General features: G+C 41.8%; 1 protein-coding gene across 2 annotated transcripts; it reads left to right on the forward strand.

Annotated features, from left to right (window-relative positions):
• Nucleotides 1–11305: 11305 nt before the first annotated feature.
• SELENOS (selenoprotein S) lies at nt 11306–25140 on the forward strand. Of its 2 annotated transcripts, none has more exons than XM_004324405.4 (6): nt 11306–11464; nt 12157–12291; nt 14253–14359; nt 16807–16896; nt 17242–17320; nt 19029–25140. In XM_004324405.4, exons 1-6 carry the CDS (start codon nt 11380–11382, stop codon nt 19106–19108), a joined length of 576 nt encoding a protein of 191 aa, XP_004324453.2. In that variant the 5' UTR covers nt 11306–11379; the 3' UTR covers nt 19109–25140. The 2 variants fall into 2 exon arrangements, with proteins under 2 accessions (XP_004324453.2, XP_033707950.1); XM_033852059.2 differs by having other exon boundaries at nt 11411–11529.
• Nucleotides 25141–26246: the final 1106 nt, after the last annotated feature.

Raw genomic sequence — 26246 nt, forward strand, 5'->3', positions numbered from 1 at the left:
TCATGATAAACAATTTTTTCCATCTTAACCATTTTTTAAGTGTACAGTTCAGTGGTATCAAATACATTCACGTTGTGCAAAAATCACCTGTGTCCACCCCCATAACTGTTTTCATCTTGTGAAGCTGAAGCTCTATACCCATTAAACAATAATGCCCTGTTATTCCTTGCCCCCAGCCCCTGGTAACCAGCAATCTACTTTCTGTTTTATTATTTTGACTATTCTAAGTACTTCATATAAGTGGGATCATACAGTATGTATCTTTCTCTGACTGGCTAATTTCATTTAGCATAATGTCCCCAAGGTTCATCCATATTGTCTATTCATCCACTGATAGACACTTGAGTTGCTTTCACTGTTTAGTTATTACGAATAATGCTGCTATGAACATGGGTGTACAAATATCTGAGATCCTACTTTCAATTCTTTGGGGTATATGGACAGAAGTGGAATTGCTGGATCATATAGTAATTCTATCTTTAATTACTTGAGGAAACACCATACTGTTTTCCATAGTGACTGTACCAATTTCCACCAGTATTACACCAGGATCCCAATTTCTCCATGTCCTTGCAAACACTCATATTCTATTTTTTTGACAGTAGCCATCCTAATGGGTGTGAGGTGGTATCTCGTTGCAGTTTTGATTTGCATTTCCCTAATAATTGGTGATGTTGAGCATCTTTTCATGTGTTTATTGGCCATTTGTATCTCTTCTTTGGAGAAATATCTATTCAAGTCTTATGCTCATTTTGAATCAGATTGTTCAGTTTTTTGTTGTTAAGGTTTTTTGTGAATTTTTGAATTTTACTTTTTTATACAGCAGGTTCTTATTAGTTATCTATTTTATACACATTAGTGTATACATGTCAATCCTAATCTCCCAATTCATCACACCACCACCCCCATCCCCCGTCGCTTTTCCCACTTGGTGTACATACGTTTATTCTCTACATCTGTCTCAATTACTGCCCTGCAAACCAGTTTATCCATACCATTTTTCGAGGTTGCACATACATGCATTAATATACGATATTTGTTTTTCTCTTTCTGACTTACTTCACTCTGTATGACAGTCTCTAGATCCATCCATGTCTCTACAAATGACTCAATTTCGTTACTTTCTGTGGCTAATATTCCATTGTATCTATGTACCATGTTTTCATTATCCATTCATCTGTAGATGGTCATTAGGTTGCTTCCATAACCTGGCTATTGTAAATAGTGCTGCAATGAACATTGGGGTGCATGTGTCTTTTTAAATTATGATTTTCTCTGGGTATATGCCCAGTAGTGTGATTGCTGGGTCATATGAAAATTCTATTTTTAGTTTTTTAAGGAACCTCCGTACTGTTCTCCATAGTGAGTGTATCAATTTACATTCCCACCAACAGTGCAAGAGGGTTCCCTTTTCTCCACACCCTCTCCAGCATTTGTTGTTTGTAGATTTTCTGATGATGCCCAGTCTAACTGGTGTGAGGTGATACCTCATTGTAGTTTTGATTTGCATTTCTCTAATAACTAGTGATGTTGAGCAGATTTTCATGTGCTTCGTGGCCATCTGTATGTCTTCTTTGGAGAAATGTCTATTTAGGTCTTCTGCCTATTTTTGGATTGGGTTTTTGTTTTTTTAATATTGAGCTGCATGAGCTGTTTTTATATTTTGGAGATTAATCCTTCATCCATTGATTCGTTTGCAAGTATTTTCTCCCATTTTGAGAGTTGTTTTTTCGTCTCCTTTATGGTTTCCTTTGCTGTGCAAAAGCTTTAAAGTTTCATTAAGTCCCATTTGTTTATTTTTGTTTTTATTTCCATTACTCTAGGAGGTGGATCAAGAAAGATCTTGCTGTGATTTATGTCAAAGAGTGTTCTTCCTATGTTTTCCTCTAAGAGTTTTATAGTGTCCGGTCTTACGTTTAGGTCTCTAATCCATTTTGAGTTTATTTTTGTGTATGGTGTTAAGGAGTGTTCTAATTTCATTCTTTTACATGTAGCTGTCCAGTTTTCCCAGCACCACTTACTGAAGAGAGTGTCTTTTCTCCATTGTATATCCTTGCCTCTTTTGTCATATCTTAGTTGACCATAGGTGTGTGGGTTTATCTCTGGGCTTTCTATCCTATTCCATTGATCTATATTTCTGTTTCTGTGCCAGTACCATATTGTCTTGATTACTGTAGCTTTGTAGTATAGTCTGAAGTCAGGGAGTCTGATTCCTCCAGCTCCGTTTTTTTCCTTCAAGACTGCTTTGGCTATTCAGGGTCTTTTGTGTCTCCATAGACATTTAAGATTTTTTTTGTTCTAGTTCTGTAAAAAATGCCATTGGTAACTTGACAGGGATTGCATTGAATCTGTAGATTGCTTTGGGTAGTCTAGTCATTTTCACAATATTGATTCTTCCAATACAAGAACACTCCATCTGTTGGTATCATCTTTTTCTTTCATCAGTGTCTTACAGTTTTCTGCATACAGGTCTTTTGTCTCCCTAGGTAGGTTTATTTCTAGGTATTTTATTCTTTTTGTTGCAATGGTAAAAGGGAGTGTTTCTTTAATTTCTCTTTCAGATTTTTCATCATTAGTGTATAGGAATGCAAGAGATTTCTGTGCATTCATTCTGTATCCTGCAAATTTACCAAATTCATTGATTAGCTCTAGTAGTTTTCTGGTGGCATCTTTAGGATACTCTATATAGAGCATCATGTCGTCTGCAAACAGTGACAGTTTTACTTTTTTTCCAATTTTTATTCCTTTCATTTCTTTTTCTTCTCTGATTGCCATGGCTAGGACTTCCAAAACTATGTTGAATAATACTGGCGACTGTGGACATCCTTGTCCTGTTCCTGATCTTAGAGGAAATGCTTTCAGTTTCTCACGATTGAGAATGATGTTTGATGTGGGTTTGTCGTATATGACTTTTATTATGTTGAGGTAGGTTCCCTCTGTGCCCACTTTCTGGAGAGATTTTATCATAAATTGGTGTTGAATTTTGTCAAAAGCTTTTTCTGCATCTATTGAGATGGTCATATGGTTTTTATTCTTCAATCTGTTAATATGGTGTATCATATTGATTGATTTGTGTATACTGAAGAATCCTTGCATCCCTGGGATAAATCCCCCTTGATCGTGGTGTTTGATCCTTTTAATGTGTTGTTGGATTCTGTTTGCTAGTATTTTGCTGAGGATTTTTGCATCTATATTCATCAGTGATATTGGCCTGTAATTTTCTTTTTCTTGTAGTATCTTTGTCTGGTTATTATTTGAGATTTTTCTTGTTTCTTGAGATAGGCTTGTATAGCTATAATCTTCCCTCTTAAAACTGATTTTGCTGCATCTCATAGGTTTTGGATCGTCGTGTTTTCATTATCATTTGTCTCTAGGTATTTTTTGATTTCTTCAGTGACCTCTTGGTTATTTAGTAATGTATTGTTTAGCCTCCATGTGTTTGTGTTTTTTACATTTTTTCCCCCATTATTTATTTCTAATCTCATAACATTGTGGTCAGAAAACATGCTTGATATGATTTCAATTTTCTTAAATTTACTGAGGCTTGATTTGTGACCCAAGATGTGATCTATCCTGTAGAATGTTCCATGCGCACTTGAGAAAAAAGTGTAATCTGCTGTTTTGGGATGGAATATTTTATATATATCAATTTAATCTATCTGATCTATTGTGTCATTTAACCCTGTGTTTCCTTATTAATTTTCTCTTTGGATGATCTGTCCATTGGTGTAAGTGAGGTGTTAAAGTTCCCTTCTATTTTTGTGTAACTGTCGATTTCCTCTTTTATAGTTGTTAGCAGTTGCCTTATGTATTGAGGTACTCCTATGTTGGGTGCATATATATTTATAATTGTTGTATCTTCTTCTTGGATTGATCCCTTGATCATTATGTCATGTCCTTCCTTGTCTCTTGTAACATTCTTTATTTTAAAGTCTATTTTACATGATATGAGTATTGCCACTCCATCTTTCTTTTGATTTCCACTTGCATGAAATATCTTTTTCCATCCCCTCACTTTCAGTCTGTATGTGTCCCTAGGTCTGAAGTGGGTCTCTTGTAGACAGCATATATATGGGTCTTGTTTTCGTATCCATTCAGCCAGTCTATGTCTTTTGGTTGGAGCGTTTAATCCATTCTCTTTTAAGGTAATTATTGATATGTATGTTCCTATTACCATTTTCTTAATTTTTTTTTTTTTTTTTTTTTTTTTGTGGTACGAGGGCCTCTCACCATTGTGGCCTCTCCCATGCTGAGCACAGGATCCGGACGTGCAGGCCCAGCGGCCATGGCTCATGGGCCCAGCCGCTCTGCGGCATGTGGTATCCTCTTGGACTGGGGCACGAACCCATGTCCCCTGCATCGGCAGGAGGACTCTCAGCCACTGTGCCACCAGGGACGCCCTTGGGTTTGTTTTTGTATGCACTTTTCTTCTCTTGTGTTTCCCACTTTGAGAAGTTCCTTTAGCTTTTGTTGTAGAGTTGGTGTGGTGGTGCTGAATTCTTTTAGCTTTTGCTTGTCTGTAAAGCCTTTGATTTCTCCATCAAATCTGAATGAGATCCTTGCCGGGTAGAGTAATCTTGGTTGTAGGTTCTTCCCTTTCATCACTTTAAGTATATCATGCCACTCCCTTCTGGCTTGTAGAGTTTCTGCTGAGAAATCAGCTGTTAACCTTATGTGAGTTTCCTTGTATGTTATTTGTCATTTTTCCCTTCCTGCTTTCAATAATTTTTCTTTGTCTTTAATTTTTGCCAATTTGATCACTATGTGTCTCGGTGTGTTTCTCCTTGGGTTTAGCCTATATGGGACTCGCTGCACTTCCTGGACTTGGGTAGCTGTTTCCTTTGCCATGTTAGGGAAATTTTCAACTATAAACTCTTCAAGTATTTTCTCTGGTCCTTTCTCTCTTCTCCTTCTGGCACCCCTATAATGCGAATGTTGTTGCATTTAATGTTGTCCCAGAGGTCTCTTAGACTGTCTTCATTTCTTTTCATTCTTTTTTCTTTAGTCTGTTCTGCAGCACAGCAGTGAATTCCACCATTCTGTCTTCCAGGTCGCTTATCCGTTCTTCTGCCTCAGTTATTCTGCTATTGATTCCTTCTAGTGTAGTTTCATTTCATTTATTATATTGTTCATCTCTGTTTGTTTGTTCTTTAATTCTTCTAGGTCTTTGTTAAACATTTCTTGCATCTTCTAGATCTTTGCCTCCATTCTTTTTCTAAGGTCCTGGATCATCTTCACTATCATTATTCTGAATTCTTTTTCTGGAAGGTTGCCTATCTCCACTTAATTTAGTTGATTTTCTGGGGTTTTATCTTGTTCCTTCATCTCGTACATAGCCCTCTGCCTTTACATCTTGTCTATCTTTCTGTGAATATGGTTTTGTTCCACAGCCTGCAGGATTGTAGTTCTTCTTGCTTCTGCTGTCTGCCCTCTGGTGGATGAGGCTATCTAAGAGGCTTGTGTAAGTTTCCTGATGGGAAGGACTGGTGGTGGCTAGAGCTGGCTGTTGCTCTGGTGGGCAGAGCTCAGTAAAACTTTCATTCGCTTGTCTGTTGATGGTGGGGCTGGGTCCCCTCCCTGCTGGTTGTTTGGCCTGAGGCGACCCAACACTGGAGCCTACCCGGGCTCTTTGGTGGGGCTGATGTTGGACTCTGGGAGGGCTCACACAAAGGAGTACTTCCTAGAACTTCTGCTGCCAGTGTCCTTGTCTTCATGGTGAGACAGAGCCACCCCTGCCTCTGCAGGAGACCCTCCAACACTAGCAGGTAGGTCTGGTTCAGTCTCTATGGGGTCACTGCTCCTTTCCCTAGGTCCCGATGCACATACTACTTTGTGTGTGCCCTCCAAGAGTGGAGTCTCTGTTTCCCCCAGTCCTGTCAAAGACCTTCAATCAAATCCTGCTAGCTTTCAAAGTCTGATTCTCTAGGGATTCCTCCTCCTGTTGCCAGACCCCCAGGTTTGGAAGCCTGACATGGGACTCAGAAGCTGCACTCCAGTGGGTGGACTTCTGTGGTATAATTGTTCTCCAGTTTGTGAGTCACCGACCCAGCAGTTATGGGATTTGATTTTATTGTGATTTCGCCACTCCTACCATCTTATTGTGTCTTCTCCTTTGTCTTTGGATGTGGGGTGTCTTTTTGGTGAGTTCTAGTGTCTTCCTGTCAATGATCGTTCAGCAGTTAGTTGTGATTCCAGTGTTCTTGCAAGAGGGAGTGAGAGCACATCCTTGTACTCTGCCAATCTCCGAGAAACACCGTTGTTTGATTGCTGTCTCTGTAATCTCCTTAGTTACGAATACCTTTAATCCTGTTTTGTGGCATACACTTTTGTGAAAAGCTGAGGTTTGGAATTTATCAGTTAGCTATTGCCACAATAATGTTGCATACCCCTATGTTCTTAGCAGCACTGTTTATAATAGCCAAGACATGGAAACAAGCTAAACGTCCATCAACAGATGAATGGATAAAGAAAATGTGGTATATATACACAATGGAATACTACTCAGCCATAAAAAATAGAATGAAATAATGCCATTTGCAGCAACCTAGAGATTATCATACTAATTCAAGTAAGTCCGAGAAAGACAAATACCATATGATATCTCTTATATGTGCAATCTAAAATATGACACAAATGAACTTATCTATGAAACAGACTCACAGATATACAGAACAGACTTCTGGTTGGGGGGGGTCGGGTAGAGGATGGATGGATTGGGAGTTGGGAATTAGCAGATGCAAATTATTATATATAGACTGGAGAAACAACAAGATTCTACTGTATAGCACAGGGAATTATATTGAATATCCTGTAATAAATCATAATGGAAAAGAATATAAAAAAGGTGCATATATATATATATATATATATATGTATATATCTGAATCACTTTGCTGTTCAGCAGAAATTAGCACAACATTGTAAATAACTATACCTCAATAAAATAAAAATTTTTAAAATGCTGCATAGCAAACCACTTGAAAACTTATTTTAAGCAACAGTCACCATTTATTCTCATAGCTGGCTCTGTTTTTCACTTTACGTCTATAGATTAACTAGGGTGGCTCAGCTTTACATATTTCATTCTCCTTGGACAAGTCAGTTAACCAGGCAAAGGCACAAAAAGGAAACAGTAGAATCTTCTTAAGGCCTACACTCAAAACTGACACACTGCTACTGTAACCAAGCAGGACCCTATGGGGCCTTCCTGGGACAGTACTTCTCCCATAATCATCTGCTTTAGCTCCTCTCTGAAGTATCTGGATAACAGTATTTGATGCACATTTCCTGAGTTGTTTTACAGATGTGAACCTCCCCCCCCCAACAACCACCACCAAATGGAAGATGTTAACTACTTGATGACCATGAGCATGACCTCCTGGAGCCTAAGGACTGATAATGTTAACCCCTGTGACACCACCCTGTTATCTCACCATCAGCCAATCAGAAAATTATGCACGAGCTGATCACATATCCTGCAACCCCCCTCCCTCACCTGGCTTTCTTTTTCTTTTAACATCTTTATTGGAGTATACTTGCTTTACAATGTTGTGTTAGTTTCTGCTGTACAACAAAGTGAATCAGCTATATGTATACATATATCCCCATATCCCCTCCCTCTTGAGCCTCCGCCTCCCTCCCACCCTCCCTATCCCACCCCTCTAGGTCATCACAAAGCATCGAGCTGATCTCCTTGTGCTATGCAGCAGCTTCCCACTAGCTGTCTATTTTACATTTGGTAGTGTATATATATCGATGCTACTCTCTCATTTCATCCCAGCTTCCCGTTCCCCCCGTGTCCTCAAGACCATTCTCTATGTCTGCATCTTTATTCCTGCCCTGCCACTAGGTTTATCAGTACCATTTTTTTAGATTCCATATATATGCGTTAGCACAAGGTATTTGTTTTTCTCTGACTTACTTCGTTCTGTATGACAGACTCTAGGTCCAACCACCTCACTACAAATAACTCAGTTTCATTCCTTTTTAGGGCTGAGTAATATTCCATTGTATATACGTAACACATCTTCTTTATCCATTCATTTGTCGATGGTCATTTAGGTTGCTTCCATGTCCTGGCTATCGTAAATAGTGCTACAGTGAACATTGTGGTACCTATATCTTTTTGAATTACAGTTTTCTCAGGATATATGCCTAGTAGTGAGATTGTACCTGGCTTTTAAAAATGCTTTGCTGAAACCCTTCCAGGAGGTCAGGGATTTTTAGGGCATACGTCACCTGTCTCCTTGCATGGCCCTGAAATAAACCTTTCTCTGCCCCAAACTCCGTTTTGGTGTGTTTGGCCTCATTGTGCCTTAGGCACATGAACTTGCACTAACTTCCATTAACCAAAGCAAGGAGCCTAACCAAGTTCAAAGTCAAAGGATGCGGAAATACACTCCTCCCACCTTGAGACTAGGCAAGGGTATAGTTGCAAGAAGGAGTAATGGATTGGGGCCAATAATTTAGTCTACCATTGTCAGTGACTAGTTGGGAGTCCTGGATACTACTTTTGCCCTGTTTTTGCTAATAACACCTGAGCAGTTATATTGAGCAAAGTGTTTGCTGAAATAACTTTATGGTTCTAGACAAGCTAGGTGAGATTATACACTGATTAAAGGGACAAAGGTTAACACATAAACCTGGCTAGGAAGAATGAGTAACTTCTATCAGTGAGACCACAAGAACAGCAATGTGCTAGGAACTGAAATGAAAGCCAAACATCCATGTCCTGAAATCATTCAAAATTTCTTAAATTTCTGTTGAATATACTCCTCATCGTTATACATGTATACATATGTATACACACACATACATTGAAGTTTACAATAATATACTTTGTATATGTTTAAAGTGTACATTATTTTCATGAGTGTTGTGCTGGTTTCTATTTTATATCACAAAGTCCTGAGTGACAGGAATTGTTCACTATTTTTGTTTATATGGTAGAAACTAAATGTTACAAATTTATTCCATCTTCATGATTACAAACATTACAGGCAAGGTGGGTAAAAAAGGCAAATAAAGCAATCTCTTTTCTCCTATTTAACCAGATGAAGCATTTTGACATTTTTATGATATGCAGGTTGTCTTAATTCATTCACGGCTCATTGACTTATTTTGAAATCCAGCAACAGCAAACTTTGAAATGTGGGATCTTCCTCTATAGCTACTCCAAGTTAATTCCTGAACTACACTGTGAACTCAGAAATGATATTCACTGGAACACTCTTGAAGCTTTCACATCTTAATCTGACACCTCTTATTAAGGCAGGGAACTGTCTGTTAAAGACTGTCTTCTTAGCTAACCCAAGTCACCAGCAATCTTAACCACTAAGTTACTACATAAAAGTAAACAGCTCCTAATAAATGGAATATTGCCTGCAGTATCAGTAAACAAAGGATGTCACAGTCATCAGTGATTGCAGCCAAGCGGCCACCAAGGAAGGTGAGCTGGTGACCCCTGAGGGAACTCAGGAAGGAAACAAAGAATACCTGTCATTTAGCAGCCATCAGACTGCAGCCACTCCCTAAGGTGAGCCCTGAGGAAACTCAGGATGTGAAAACACTGGATACTGGCCCCAGATAGCTTAGGTGCATATCAAAAGAATGATTTCAGTGAGCCCAGATTCTTGCATCTTCCCATACATAGGAAAGCACTAAACTCCATTTGGGATTTCTGGTTTTCTTTAGTTAACAGTAATCTTTGATGTTCTGACTACCTGCCCTTTGTTGCAAACGCCTCCTCAGGGTTACTTGAAATGCTGCCTCCCTGGCTTGAAGTCCTAAAAACTTTCCACCAAATAAAACATAATTCTCAGCTTCTAGGTTGTGAATAATTTTTTAGTTGACACTTCAAGCATTGACTGAAACTGTTGTGCCAGATCCTTTTTCAGAGGATTCACTCCCTGATAGAGAGGTCCTAACCAGCTCTTTCTATGAACAGTGACTCCAGTACAGTGTACCTACTGTCCAGAGTATAAACAGAGAGGTCAGGTAACCCTAGTCATCCTGAGTAGTTCATCAGTATTTACATACAAGGTATATTTTAAGCTGATCCCAGACCAAGTATTGCAACTGTAATCCCAAGAAGTCGTTCATTTTTAGCACACTGAGTTCCTGCAAGATGCCAGGGCAAGTGAGAAACCACCTCAAAGCAAAGAGTTCATCATCTTCAGAAACTTGGTGGTGGTGGTGGTGGAGGAATAAAATTCCTCCTTCTAAATTCATCAAATCAATGGGTCTTCAGTCTTAATTGCTAAAATCCAGAGTCCTCAATCCCGATTTGAGAAGCCCATTTTCAAGATGAAGAGCTTTGAGTCTTCTATTTGCCATGGCCCATGAACGCAAGTCCTTCTATAAGAATCTCCTCTTTTATTGCTTTCTGACACACCGCTGAAGATGTTGTTGTGCAGTTCCAGGAGCTGATCCCTTTGAAGAACTTCTAGGCCAACCAGCGGTGGAAGCCCCAGTGGTACCTCAGCCTCGCGTTGGTGCTCGTGAAGGCGGTGGCGATGGCGGTGCGCTCTGAAGTCATCGCCTGCTCATTAATTTCTCTTCCTAATTCTCAACCCTTCTTTTGAGACACAGCTGGGTACGTTCACTTTAAATCCTTCTCCAAAAATGCCTCAAGGTCAAATTTCAAATAGGGTGGTTAAGGTAGGGCTCAGAGAGGCGTTGACGGGTGAGGAGTGGAAGGGGGTAGAGGAAGGCATTGCAGGCAGGGAAAATAGCCAGGACATTATTATAAATAACTGTGACGTCTTGTGATACTCAGTAAGATTCAATGCGTGTTGGAGCCATTGTTATGCTAATTCTTTCCCAAGAGGTTTTGATTCCGGAGGAGAGAACCGCGGGGGTCGGCGGGGACTTTCTTAGCCTGAAAGGTTAACACCGGCAGCGGCAGGGGAAGGCTCTTTACGGCTTGGTGGGGCAGACCTTGGCTGCAACCCGCAACGGCTGGGAATCGCCAATCTGCCGAGTTCTGTTGCCCAATGTGCCCGGAGCAAGAGCCAGGGCGCAAATCCTGTTTCTCGGCGGCCCCAACTTCCTGCGACCTCGGTGTCCAATCAGTGCAAAGGTAAACATTCGATACGGAGTCGGCTGGGAAGTCAGTCAGGTAGCCGCTAGACCACGCAGTGCGCAGCGGATGGTAGGGCTCCAGTCAGGCCACGGCTAGCCCTGCCCTTCCCGGATCGCTCACCCGCCCCCTTTCGGCCACGCCCTCGCGGCGATAGGCCGAGCATCTGGGCCGGGTCGCTACGCGATTGGCCGGGACGACGGGACGCCGGCCCCAGACGTGCCACGTATACGTAGGGGCCGGCCGGAAGACTAAGGCTGGAGCTGACGCGGCCGGGTTTGGCCGGGCCGGGCTAGGCGATGGCGGCCGTGGAGCGGGACGGGGATCAGCTGTCCACGCGGCCAGCCCTAGAGACCGAGGGGCTGCGCTTCCTTCACGTCACGGGTGAGTCGGCGCGGGTCGCAGGGCAGCGGGTTTGCGCCGCCACCCTCGGCGCGCCGCCATGTTCGGTGAGTCGTTCTCCTCTGCCCTACTGGCCGGACCTGGCCGGGAGCCGGATGTTGGCGCTGCACGCAGGCCCGGGCGGTGGTCCCGAAGCGCGCTTGGAGGCCCTCCCAGAGCGGTGCTTCCTCGGGCGTTGCGGTCGGCCCTTTTTTGCGCGAGTTCTTTACTTTATGCGAAGCAAGTCTTCCGGGTTTGCGGTTGCTGGGGTCTCTCCGCCCTTGGCGTGTGCCTTCAAGCCTCAGCCCCTCGACTCCGTACCCCCACTCACGCCCCCAAAATCCGGCGCTGTATCAGCCCTCCATGGGCACTCCTTTCTATATGTAGTCTGGATCTGAAAGGCCTATGCCCTCCTGAGTCGGATACACTTCCCTTCACCCCTCAAAACCCAGCTGGCGTGCCCCACGTCCTCCGGACTTGCCCCTCCTATTCCCCAGGTAGCTGAGAAGTCCCTTCTCAGTGATCCATGAATTGTTGTACTACTCGTTATTTTAACTGCCTACTTAGGTCTTCAGCTACACCGTGAAGGTTTTGAGGACAAGGAGCTACGCTTATTTTGCTTTTGTTTAATGTTATAGAAAAGTCCAGTGGTAGTATCATTTTTAGTTTCTTGAAAACTATTTTCTTCTTTTCAGTGGGCTCCCTGCTGGCTACCTATGGCTGGTACATCGTCTTTAGCTGCATTCTTCTCTACGTGGTCTTTCAGAAGCTCTTCAGCCGGCTGAGGGCCTTGAGGCAGAGGCAGCTGGATCGAGCTGCCGCTGCTCTGGGTTAGTGCCTGATAACAAATGAAGACGTGGCTTTACGCCTACTTGTTTTAGTATTTAAAAGTTAGTCTGTTGTTAAGAGTAAGAAATACGTTTCTGATCTGTGTGGGAAGAAAACTGTTTTATGCTTAGGAAATTGGTTTTGGTGATTTGCAATAGTGTTGTTTTGTTTTGTTTTAATTTCAGAGTTTTTGATGGGATGAAAAACCCGCTTGATGGTGTGTAAAGCACTCACTGCATATTGTGTTGCATGGTTTTTCATTTACAGGAGAGATTAAAGTGAAGACTTCACAGCTGCTCCGTACTTATGGGTCTGTCTACTAAGTCTCATTAATCTCTAGAACAATCGTGAGTGACAAACTCAGCCTTAGTTATTCACATCCACCGCATTTTGATTTTCACAACTTACTCATCAGACCTGATATCGGATTACACCTGACTGTTTCAAAAACTTATTCCCTCTAAAACAGTAGCTTTAACTAGTTAGAAGCTAGAGTTTCTGAGGACATATTTAAAATAAATGTTAAGTGTCTTGAGAATAGCAGTATAATTAAATAAATACAAATCATCAGTCATTTGAGCCACCACAGTTACTGAGGGTGGGGAGGAAAGCAAACATAACACAAATGTAGTTATTAGTAGAAAGACTTAGAAAATTCCTTCGCTCTCCTCTCCCATGAAACCCTGTGGTCCTGCCATTATCTCAGCATTTTTGGTTGTTGGCTGTATATCCAACAAAAACTACAAAGTACAAAGTAAATCTTGCTTAAGTTGCAGGATTTTGTGAAGTGGATGACTGGTGTTAGAGAACAAGTCACCTGGTACAGCCATCTCTGGCTCTGTGAGACCTGCTGACAACTGAGGAGTAGATTTATAAGATAATGGGACGGGCATCTCAGAAGAGGAGTTTGTTGTAATGAAGCATTGCAAGAAGTGTATGTGCAGTGAAAGGTGTTACCTTGTGTTGTACAATTTTGTTAGAAAAATTAGGTTAAAAAAGTCCACACATAATTTTATTCTAAGAATGATCCAACAGTTCCAAATGTTACCACAATTCACATTTCTAGAAAGTGGAACTAATTTTGTTTTTAAAGATAAAGGTCTAGTCATCTCTGTCACCACAGACACACCCCTGTGCTACTTTGGCCCCCGTTTTACGTGGATTCAGTTAGGTGACCTGTTTCCAGTGCTAACTATCTATAAGTAATGATGATCGCATATCCTTTGGATGATACTGATGTGAACATATAAGTTCCAGTTTGTTTCCTTGTTTACAAAATTAGTCAAACCACTGCCTACTTCCCCTTAGTGCTCCTTAAACACAGTGGTCTGAGTAAAATAGAGAACTTGATTGTATATTTATATAATTTGCTTTGTTTTCTAAACCAGATAAAAACAGATACCTGGGGTGGTCATTTCTGTTAATGCTAGCTGGAAGGATTTTTCTCTTTTTTTTTTCCTGTAAAAACAAGGATAAAATACCTGACGATCTTTACCTCTTTCTGGTGTAGACCTGGGCTAATTAGGTGATGGCTAATGATCAGAAAACTTTGTCTTTCCTTGGTTGTCTTCTAGAATTCTGGTCAACCTAGAGACTGGGTGTTAGGAGGTATCCAGGTTGTGGAATGGAATCTCACTGGCCGTCAGACCACTTATATTTCAGTCTCGGAGCCCATGCCAGACTCTCTGAATTGGAACTGCTCAGGGAGCCCAGAAATCTGTTTTGAACAGAGATTTCTGATGCTTTGGATATTTAACAAGGGCTATGAACTGTGGCGATGGGATAGTCCGCTGCCCCGCCCCCCCCTTAAGCAGTAAAATATATGCAGAAGAATAGACTTATTCATGTAAAAGTATATTCTTGCATTGCCTGACTTCTGTACACTTCTAATAATATAGACCTCAAGAGTTTCCATTTTATATTACACAAGGTGCTTTATCCCAATTTCTTTCTGACATTTTAGAACCTGATATTGTTGTTAAACGACAGGAGGCTTTAGCAGCTGCTCGTTTGAAAATGCAAGATGAATTAAATGCACAAGTTGAAAAGCATAAGGAGAAACTAAGACAGGTATGAACTGGTTTTAGTTTGAATACATGATATTTGAGGTTTAGTGGGTAAAAGTGTGTGTGCACATGTGCATGCGCATTAGGGTGGATACAAAGAATAACTATTTCAGGCCGAATCATTTCCACTTAGCTAAGTATTGCTCAGCATGTTTTCCTTGTGCAATTTCTTACTGTTTAGGGGGAAATACTCTTAAAGAAGGGTGTCTTGTATTTATGTTTTTACTTTTAAGTGGTTCCCTCACGGCAGCATTTCACCCAGCAAAACTGTTTGCTGTGTACAGGAGCCATACCACCAGACACACATTCAGCCTCTTGCTCCATGGTTGGTCTCAAGCCGAGCATGTCACATGACCTGGCTTGGTGCGGCTGCTCTTCAGTGGATTGAAGGAGAGCCAGGGGAGGGTGGCGATGGGCTCAACCCAGGGTCAAGATGGAGAGCAGGAGATGGAGTTTTGAAAGATTTTTTTAAAGACACATGGTTTGGTTGTAGGGGTGGTAAAAGGTTTGGGGGGTCGGGGGGAGGAAGAACCAAAGGCTGCTATTGAAGTGACCTGAGCAGCCAGGTGGGTTGTGCTGCTCTTCACAGGAGTAAGGTCACCCACCAGGTTGGACCCATTCTCTGTAACTGAAACAACTAAGTGTAGACTCTGCTTTCTAGTTTCAGTGCAGATGTTTCTGGGCCCCTTTTTTTCTCTTCTGAAGGAAGCCAGAGAAGTTGGTCTTCCTCCTGGTCTTGCATGTGTCTCTGGTGTTTCCAATATGGAGTACCTTTCTGCCACTGCTGGTTCTGCATGGTCATCCAGTACATGGCTGGTCTCCACAGCTTGGTTGGAGCCCAGAGGGAAAGGACAGAATAAGACAACACCTACTACACACATTCGGCCTTCTTGGTCACCTTTCTCAGCAGCCTTCTTCAGTGTTCAGTGGGTTACCCATCTTCCACTTAAGTAGTCACCTAAAATGTACTAGCACATTCCTATTATTTATGTAGTTTTCTAAACCACATGAGATTAAAACAAATTCATGATACAAAAATCTGTACTATGAAAATTAAGTCTCTGCCTTCCTTGCTCCCCTATCTACTGCTGCTCAAGCATTCCATGTTAAGCTTTCTAGGTGTTTTTCCAGAAACATTTTATCCATATATAAACACATGCATGTATCATTGTTACATAGAAATGGCAGCATAGTATACATAGATGCCATTTTTAAGCAGTTTTATTTTAGTTTTTTCCTTTGCTGATTTCCAACCATTTGTTTTGTTTCTGGAGCCATAGAATAAGTTGAATTCCTTCTACATGTCAAAATTAATGACTTGAGGGTCTGAGTTTTTTGCATTAGTAAAACAGCCTGATCATTTATCCAATTTGTTGATGTAGCTGAAAAAAAATTTTTAAAAGATTATTTTTAAAAATTGTAGTGTGCGCCTCCTAAAATTGGAGAGAAGATAGAAGCCTATGTTCAGTTTTAAAGTTGTGGTTCTGTGTATTTAACAAACTTAACAAACAGAATCTGCCTGACTCACAGTTCAGTCAGCTGTCTTATTTGGTCTCAGGATTTATCAGCAATGTTCCATTCTGGTGTTTTCCATGTTAGCTATGAGCATAAAACAACCTTCAGATCAAGAGACTGTTTCCTCTTTGACTTCCTGTACTTGCAGACAGTGGAAGCATGAAGGGACAGACATGTGGATTTAGCAGTGATGAACCCTGAAAGCCATCGAGAAATTTCTGGATATGTGCTTTCTAAGGCATCTTCTTACATATCTTTGTGATATCACAGTTTAATTGGAACCAGAATGAACTAAAGTTTGGGTCTGGATTCTACTGGGAATAGAGAGTGACTTGTGTGTGAACTTAAGTTGCAGTACCCAGTTGTTCTTCAAGGAGGAGGAAGCAGAGTCAGAGACCCAGGGCACTGTGTTTCCCTCCTGTTTACTGCATAATTACTGTATAAGCTTTCTCAGGTGCTCATTGTTGGACATAGTTTTCTGCTGAGATTAGTTTTCCTTTATGCTCCCATAGTATTTGACTTTCAAGGAACTTTCAAATCTGCTCTCATTGGATCCTCATAGCCTTTGAAGTAGAGGGGTTAAGTGAGTTTCCTCAGGTGACGCAACCAGGTAGCAACAAAGCAGGCCTGCCAGCCACATTCACCCTTTCCAGGTCAGCGTTATTCTCCATTACCAAAAATGTCCAGTTTAGAACAAGAGTCGGTATTCTTTTCTCTGTGACACTTTTTGCTTTCTTTAATAGTATACAAAAACAAAAGGTTCTGTTGGTGAGTTAAACTCACACCACTAGATGACAACTGTTCTATTAACTGAAGAAAGTGCAGGTGAAGGTGTGTTTTGAAGGACATTTAGATTAAAAGTTACCAAAATTACATTTTCTTTGAGAAAGATGGTAGCTTATGAATTCATACTGTACAACGTGTGATTCTTCTCAGCTTGAAGAAGAGAAAAGGAGACAGAAGATTGAAATGTGGGATAGCATGCGAGAAGGAAAAAGTTACAAAGGAAATACAAGAAAGTCTCAGGTGATGTAGCCTTCATTGGGTCTTTGTTGCTGTGCACGGGCTTTCTCTAGTTGCGGCAAGCTGGGGCTACTCTTTGTTGCGGTGCGTGGGCTTCTCATTGCAGTGGCTTCTCTTGTTGTGGAGCACGGGCTCTAGGTGCATGAGTTTCAGTAGTTGTGGCATGTGGGCTCAGTAGTTGTAGCTCGTGGGCTTTGTTGCTTCACAGCATGTGGGATCTTCCCGGACCAGGGCTCAAACCCATGTCCCCTTCATTGGCAGGTGGATTCTTAACCACTGCGCCACCAGGGAAGTCCCTGGAGTAGAATGTTTTTAACTAGATTCTTAAGCCTGTGTATGTTCAAACAGGAAGAAGACAGTCCTGCGCCTTCTACTTCATCAGTCATCCCAAAACGAAAATCTGACAGAAAGCCCTTGCGGCGAGGAGGTAAGTACCAAACATCAAAGCATTCTGAACAATTACAGGATACATTTACCTTTAAAAACAAGATTCTTTTTCCTTGTTTCATTGTCCGTAAATTGAGACTAATTCCTAAGTTTAGGGTTATGAAGATTAAATAAAAGAATCAGATGCAAAGCAGCCCTCAATGGCTGGAAGTCACCAACGTGCTGAGCCCTGTGGGCCTTGGGCAAGGATGTGGGCTCAAGTCCTGTTTCCAGGAGGCCTATAACCTCCTTGGCCTCACAAAGTCAGCATTTGATTGGCAGTTGAAAAAGGAGGTCACTCGAGGCCCTCAGGAAATAATTGGATGGTTGCACTTGTATTTTAGTATTCTCACTGTAATTTAGTATTCCCACACAGTCCTATAAAGGGAGTGGTAACTGGGGCGAGGAATAGTATTGCAGTTAAGTTTGTCAAGGGGCTAGGACACAGGGGTTTTGGTCTTTCCAGCCAGGGCCACCTTGTTTCTTACAAATAACTTTCTCAAGGAGGCATGGACAGATGTTCATTCAGAGAGCTTCTGCATGCAACATCCTTGAGCCCTCTAACCATAGCAGTCTGTCCTTACCCCATCCTTAAGGACTTTCACGTCCTTTTGGGAAGACAGGACTCCCACACAAATGAAAATGAGTAACCTTTGTGATCTGCCAGGAGTTCTCTGTTAATCCTGAGAGAGGGGAGGGCAAAGGCATTAAAATACGTTATGTAGGAACCAGTTTTAGGCCAAAGACTATCCTCTGTCCGGGAGAGGGGTTTTCTGTGGGGAGGTGCTGCAGAGGCAGAGGTGTGGAAGCCTGGCTGGCCTATTGGAGGACTGTCAGGAGTCTGGAACCTGGGCTCTGTGCAGACTGGACACAAGTTGGGCTGGGCTCTGACAACACCCAAAGCTGGCTTGCTGTAGGGAAGTGGTGTGTCTGAAAAGGAAATGCTTTTTTGAATCTTTTTCTTGCTCCAAGCAAGGAATAGTCTTCCAAGACTATTTTTCAGAGCAAAGAGTGGTGGTATTTAGGAGGGAATTGTAGAAAATGGAATGCATCCAGAGCTAGGGGCTTTGACTGGCCTGGCTTTACAAATAAGGAAACTGAGACACAGGGAGTTAGTGACCAAAGATTCTGTAGTAAGTAAGGAGCAAAACCACCTCATTTAAGGTCTTGCTGGCTCTAAAGCCTGATCAGTCAACCTGGTTGCCAAATGTCCATTAACTTTAGGAAGCTAATGAGTGGGCAGGGATGGGGTTGGGGACTGGGGCATGTGGATTACCCAGTTCTGACTAGTGGAAGTAACGAGTTCCATTCTTTTTGATTTTGGTTTTTTAAATTTATTTTCTGTAGGTTGAGCAGTTCTTATTTGAATGTATACATTATATTAAGCACTGCAGTTAGAAGCCTTTATATACTTAAATCTAGCCATCTTGAGAGGTTTTTTGGGCAAATTTTTTTGTGTGTTTTGGGTAGTTTTTCGTGTTTGGAGAGTTAAAACAGAGAAACTGAATGGCTTGTTTTATTCCCACCAGAAAGTTAGTTCAAACTGCAGTGACCATGTAAATTTTTTTTGTCATATGGTAGCTGAAAGTTGTATGAAAATGTTTGTGAGAATAGAATCCATATCTTTGCAGTGCTTTGCATGTCAGGCTCACAATTTTATGTTTGATACAGAACATTTCCAGCACTGTTCTGCTTTTCTCTTGTCACAGGTTACAACCCTTTGTCTGGTGAAGGAGGTGGAGCCTGCTCCTGGAGACCTGGACGCAGAGGTCCATCGTCTGGTGGATGAGGCTAAGAATCTTGTTAGTGTTGCTTTTGACACTAGCAAGATGAATCCTTAACCCTCGACTCAATTGCCTTATGCACGCTTTTCACAGTGACTACCCAGGGGGAGGGGGCTTTCTTTCTGTTCTTAACTGCATCTGTGTCTTCAAGGGTTGAAGGCAGCATATAGAGCATGGACGTGGCCACTAGGCAGTAGTTGCAGTTGGTCACACTGCACTGAAGCCAGTGACTGTGTTCACTGATTTCATGGGTCATTGCTAGTTGATAGCTAAAGGCCTCCAAGTGATTGGCGATCTTGATAAAAGAGACCTGGCAATGATCCTTCAAGTTAACAGGTCCTTGCTGGTAGGACAGTCTCTGTGACAGGTTGCGTTGAATGATGTCTTCCTTGTAAATGGTGAGCCCACCAGCGAGGATTACTGATGCAGAGAGTTGATGGGGTTGTTTCTGTATATTTATTTTTATGTACAGAGCTTTGTTAAAAAAAAAAAAAAAAAGAAACTAAGTATAAAAAAAATTTGCAAGGAACATTTTCAGCATCTTTATCAAATTTAAGGAAATTTCATTATGAACTTGAATTTGTCTATCTAATATTACACAGCTTTTTATTATTCATAACCTCCCACTAATATTATTTTCCCTTCTCATTATTCCTCACCTGCAATGAGCATGGCAAGTGGCAGATAGCTGTAGTGATTTTCAGAGTTGGCAGGCTCCTTGGGGTTTATCCACAAAATCAGGCACTTGGAGTTGTTTCTGAATTAAGAGGATAAAGAAACATCTTGCCTAGAGGTACCTCAGGGGCCAATGAGGTTTCTGGGAGCCCTTTGGGTCATCCCTCTTGCACTCATTTCTTATGTACTTGTCTAGAACTTTGGTCAAGTATGCTATAAAGGGCCTGATAGTAAATATTTTAGACTTTGCAGCTGCATAGTCTTTATATTTTTACATTTTTAAAGGATTGTTAAAAACATTTAAAAATTCTTAGCTCATGGTTGGATTTGTCCTGCCTGCTATAGTTTGCTGATCCCTGCTTCACATCAAGATTTTAAGAAGGAACAAAATTAACCTGCAGAATAGTGATGATTAGCTGGGAAAGTATTCCAGAAATGTCTCATATAAATTAATCAACATATGTTGAGTATGTGAAATATTCTGTAGTTGTCTCTTGACATATATAAAGGAAAAATATAGTTTGGTCTTAGGGGGCTTAAAATCTCCTGGGGAGGGCTGGAGGGAGTGAAAACAGGATTTTGAAGACAGTGTGATTGCAAACAAATGGGCGGAGTAGTCAAAATCAAGTATTTGAGTCTGGAGACATTTGAGTGAAATTTTGAGTGGAGGAATGTGGGAGTTCCTGGCAGAAGAGAGGGTCATTGAAAACCAGGGTGGGTCTCCTGAGGTTTAGGAAAGCCCTTGAACCTTTATCTGAGTTACCAGTTTTTACCCAGATTGGCTTTCCACCAGCATGGAAGACTCACAACATGGGAAGTTTTAGACTTAGGTTAAAATATTCCACCCATGTTTGTTATTTACATATAGAGAGATTCCTGTAGGTTTTAAAGGAACTTTTAAAGAATTCTTCCTTTAATGTATTTTCTGTAGCTGAAAACTTGTGTTAAGCAGCTCTCAACTATTCATTTTAGAAGTAGAAGGGCATGGTTCAGTACACTATTAGCTGTGACTTTTCCCTCAAACCTCATTTTGTTCCCATAAATTTAGGAATTATCAAGTCAGGGACACATAGGAAGAAACAATGACTTCTGTGTACCCACCTTGCATCTGGCACCATGAGGTGGTGGTGGAGGGGGTGGTGCAATGTGGAGAATTGATTGGGAGATAATAAAGGGGAGAAGGAAACTAATTTGTGTAATAGTTAGCATTTGAAGAGCACTTGCTGTGTGCCAGGCACATACATTTATAGTTAATCCTCACTACAATCCTGTGAGGTAGGTACTTCTAGTTAACCTTGGTTTTCAGAAACTGAAGCTTAGAGGGTCACCTGGTCCAAGGCGCTGATCACTATAGTCTACTTTGTCCTTGTGTTCCTAATAGCCAAGGGCCATAGATAACCAAGATGGGAGCTTGATCTGGCTAATGAAACAGTTATCATGTGGAATAGTGAATACTTGGGTGAAAATTGTGTGCTACAAGTCTAGGGCAGTAAGCATTTCAGAAGGGTGGACCAGAAGAGGTAGGAAATATCTCTTGCCAGAAGAGATAGGTCCTGTGCTGATATTGAAAGAATGAGGAAGTGGGGCCAGAACGGGAGGCCCATGGGGAAGAAGGGATGGGTCAGAGCCGTGTCAGACCGGCAGAACACTGCCTTATGCCTCAATGGAGGGGCTGCAGCTGAGATCACAGCATGAACCCAGTATAGACTGCCAGCAGCTTGAAACTGATGCAGTAGACACTTGAGATCTATTAAGGCTTAAATGATGAATGCGTTACCCAGTCTACCCTGGTCATGGAGCAACATTAGTAAATGTGGGGCAAAATATGCACAGACCTTCAGCTGAAACTTTCTGGTGGCTAGCATTGTGTCCTTGGCCAAATGCACCTGCCTCTGCAGGAGGAGAAAGGAACTATTCCCTCCTTCTCAAGGACCACTCTTCCCTCGCTTCCTTCTCTCCACCATGCCATCAAGTCTTTCTCATAAGAACAAAGCCATATCACATACCCAAAGCCCTGGTTCCCTCTGGTGCTCTAGAGTGAGCTTTGAGTTGTCTCCACTCATCAGGAACAGATTAATGCTGCTTAATGCTAAAGATGCTATTCCTGGATCATTCTCTTTCATGCCCCAGTGGAGTTTTTGGTCTTGTCTTATTTGACCTGCCAGCACTTGACCCTCCTTGCAGCACTCCCTTCTCTTGCCTTCCATAACACCACACTCTCTGGGTCTTTACTCCCAAGACAGCCCACACCTCTCTCCTGTGCGTACCCTGCCCAGGGCTCCTAGTCTTCTTGAACAAGTTCCTGTATTCTCTCTCCAATTTCTCTTCTTCCATTTGCTGTTATATGTTCCACAAAAGTTCTTCTTAAGTTGATGTGTCTGATGATTCTTGGCACTCATCATTTGCAGTAATTAAGCACTCCTTGAAAAACACTATTCTCTTGACTTCTGGGACTCTGCACTTGTCTGGTTTTCTCCTGCCTTTCTGATCAGTCTCTTGCTGCTTTTCCTGATCTTCCTGACCTCTAAATGCTGAAGTTAAAGAAAGTTACAAAAGGAGTTAGAAAAGGCAAAAAGGTGTAAGCATCACTGTAATGCCACTCGATGTGAGTGGCATTGGAGAAACCACAAATGTATGATGTCGTGATTAGGCATATTGGTATATGCAGCTTGAAGTAAAATGTCAGCATATTGTACCCCAATTCAAATACTGTATCTCAAAAGAACTTAGATAGAAAATGATGCTGTGCTCTGGGAAACTGAAAACTCAGAGTCAGTCTGGTGATGAAGAAGATGCTGTAAACAGTGCAGACACGTGCCCTGCCCTCGTGGACCATGCGATGCATCCACAGTGGGCGGGGGGGGGGGGAGATGAGCATCACACAGTTACAAAAATAAATGACTGGAGATAGCAAAGCATGGCAGAGTAGAAAGACGTGAGCTTACCCCTTCTTAACACTGAAATCACAACTAACTGCTGAACAACCATCAACAAAAAAGGATGCTGGAACCTACCAAAAAAAGATACCCTATACTCAAAGACAAAGAAGCAGCCACAACGAGATGGTAGGAGGGGCACAGTCGCAATAAAATCAAATCCCATACCCACCAGGTGAACAACCCACAAGTTGGAAAATAATTAGAATACAGAAGTTCTCCCACAGGAGTGAAAGTCCTGAACCCCACTAACTTGGGGGTCTGGCAATGGGAGGAGGAACCCCAGAGAGTCTGACTTTTGAAGGCCAGTGGGGTGTGATCTCAGGAATTCCATAGGACTGGGGGAAACAAACTCCACTCTTGGAGGGCACACACAAGGTTTAGTGCACACCCGGACCTAGGGAAAAAAGCAGTGACTGCTTAAGAGACTGGGCTAGACCTACCTGATAGTATTGGAGGGTCTCCAGCAGAGGTAGGGAGCGGCTGTGGCTGTGGAGACAAAGACATGGTCAGTGGCAGCTCTGGTGAGAACTCATTGGTGTGAATCCTCCAGGAGGCTGCCATTCACCCCCACAAGACCTAGCCCCACCCAACAGTCTCCAGGCTCCTCAAGCCAAACAACCAACAGGGTGGGAGCACAGCCCCATCCATCAGGAGACTGCTTAAAGTCTTTCTGAGCATAGCCCTGTCCACCAAAGGGACAAGACCCAGCTCCACCCACCATAGGGCAGGAACCAGGCACTCCCACCAGGAACCCTGCACAAGCCCTCTTAGACAGCCTGCCTCATCCACCAGAGGGCAGACAGCAGAATCAAGTAGAATTGCAAGCCTGTAGATCAGAAACCACAATCACAGAAATTTAGACAAGATGAGATGGCAGAGGAATATGTCCCAGGTGAAGGAACAAGATAAAACCCCAGAAGAACAACTAAGTGAAGTGGAGACAGGCAATCTACCAGAAAGAGAATTCAGAGTAATGATAGTGAAGATGATCCAAGGTCTCGGAAGAAGAATTGGAGGCACAGATTGAGAAGATACAAGAAATGTTCAACAAAGACCTAGAAGAAATAAAGAACAAACAGGTGAACAATACAATAACTGAAGTAAAAACTACACTAGAAGGAATCAATAGCAGAGTAACTGAGGCATTAAGAATGGATAAGTGACCTGGAAGACAGAATAGTGGAAATCACTGCCATGGAACAGAATAAAGAAAAAAGAAAAAAAGAATGAAAAGAAAGACAGTCTAAGAGACCTCTGGGACAACGTTAAAGACACCAACTATTGCATTTTAGGGGTCCCAGTAGGAGAAGAGAGAGAGAAAGGACCTGAGAAAATATTTGAAGAGATAATAGCTGAAAACTTCCCTAACACTGGAAGGGATATGGTTACCCAAGTCCAGGAAGCACAGAGAGTCCCAGGTAAGATAAACCCAACGAGGAACATGCTGAGACACATGGTAATCAAGTTGATAAAAAATAAAGACAAAAAAATATGAAAAGCAACAATTAACATACAAGGGAACTCCCGTAAGGTTATCAGCTGATTTCTCAGCAGAAACTCTGCAGGCCAGAAGGGAGTGGCATGATATATTTAAAGAGATGAAAGGGAAGAAGTTACAACCAAGAAAACTCTACCCAGCAAGGCTCTCAGATTCCATGGAAAAATCAAAAGCTTTACAGACAAGCAAAAGCTAAGAGAATTCAGCATCACCAGACCAGGTTTGCAACGAATGCTAAAGGAATTTCTCTAAGCGGAAAAGAAAAGGCCACTACTAGAAACAAAATTACAAATGGAAAAGTTCACAAGTAAAGGCAAACATAAAGTAAATGTAGGAAATCATCTGCACATAAATATCAAAACCAGCAATTGTGAGAAGAGGAGAGCACAAATGCAGGATATTGGAAATGTGCTTGAAATTAAAAGACCAGTAACTTAAAACAATCTTGTTTATATATAGACTGCTATATCAAACCCTCATGGCAACTGCAAACCAAAAAACTACAATAGATACACACACACACACACACACACACAAGAATCCAAACACAACACCAAAGTTAGTCATCAAATCACAAGAGAATAGAACAAAAGAGGAAAGGAAGATAAAAGACCTACAAAACCAAATCCAAAACAAGAAAATGAAAATAGGAACATACTTATTGATAACTACTTTAAATGTAAATGGATTAAGGGCTCCAGCCAAAAGACACAGACTGGCTGAATGGATACAAAAATAAGACCCATATATATGCTATCTACAAGAGACACACTTCAGATCGAGGGACACATACAAAGTGAGGGGATGGAAAAAGGTATTCCATGCAAATGGAAACCAAGAGAAAGCTGGAGTGGCCATATCATATCAGATAAAATAGACTTTATTTTTTTAAATAAATGTTTAAATTTATTTATTTTTTAATTTTTGGCTGTGTTGGGTCTTTGTTGCTGTGCGCAGGCTTTCCCTAGTCGTGGAGAGCAGGGGCTACTCTTTGTTGCGGTGTGTGGGCCTCTCATTATGATGCCGTCTCCCGTTGTGGAGCACAGACTCCAGGCACGCGGGCTTCAGTAGTTGTGGCTCATGGGCTCCAGAGCACAGGCTCAGTAGTTGTGGTGCATGGGCTTAGTTGCTCCATGGCATGTGGGATCCTCCCAGACCAGGGCTTGACCCATGTCCCCTGGATCCTGAACCACTGCACCACCAGGGAAGTCCCAACAAAATAGACTTTAAAATAGACTGTTAAAAGAAGTAAGGAAGGATGCTACATAATGATCAAAGAGTCAAACCAAGAAGAAGATATATCAATTGTAAATATATATGCATCCAACATAAGAGGACCCCAATATATAAGGCAAATACTAACAGCCATAAAGGGAGAAATGGACAGTAACAAAATAATAGTGGGGACTTTCAACACCCCACTTTCATCAATGGACAGATCATCCAGACAGAAGGTCAATAAGGAAACACAGGCCTTAAATGACACATTAGACCAGATAGACTTAATTGATATTTATAGAGCATTCCATCCAAAAGCAGCAGAATACACATTCTTCTCAAGTGCACATGGAACATTCTCCAGGATTGACCACATGCTGGGCACAAAGTGAGCCTCAGTAAATTTAAGAAAATTGAAATCATATCAAGCATCTTTTCCAACCACAATGCTATGAGGTTAGAAATCAGCTACAAGAAAAAAACTATAAAAAACACAAACACATGGAGCCTAAACAACCAATGGATCACTGAAGAAATCAGAGGAAATCAAAAAATACCTAGAGACATGAAAATGAAAGCACAACAATCCAAAACCTATGGGATGCGGCAAAAGCAGTTCTAAGAGGGAAGTTTATAGCAATAAAATCTTACCTCAGGAAACAAGAAAAATCACAAATAACCTTATACCTCAAGCAACTAGAGAAAGAACAAACAAAACCCTAAGTTAGTAGAAGGAAAGAAAGCATAAAGATCAGAGTAGAAATAGATGGGCTTCCCTGGTGGCGCAGTGGTTGAGAGTTCCCCTGCTGATGC

This window comes from Tursiops truncatus, chromosome 2 (genome assembly GCF_011762595.2).
Source record: "Tursiops truncatus isolate mTurTru1 chromosome 2, mTurTru1.mat.Y, whole genome shotgun sequence".
Lineage (NCBI taxonomy): Eukaryota > Metazoa > Chordata > Mammalia > Artiodactyla > Delphinidae > Tursiops > Tursiops truncatus.

Bases quoted from the DNA above. Each gene is read 5' to 3' on its own strand.
- SELENOS (XM_004324405.4), top strand. From the start codon at position 11,380: ATGGCGGCCGTGGAGCGGGACGGGGATCAGCTGTCCACGCGGCCAGCC. The intron at 14,360-16,806 runs GTATGAACTGGT...GATTCTTCTCAG, and splicing joins ATAAGGAGAAACTAAGACAG to CTTGAAGAAGAGAAAAGGAG. The intron at 16,897-17,241 runs GTGATGTAGCCT...ATGTTCAAACAG, and splicing joins GAAATACAAGAAAGTCTCAG to GAAGAAGACAGTCCTGCGCC.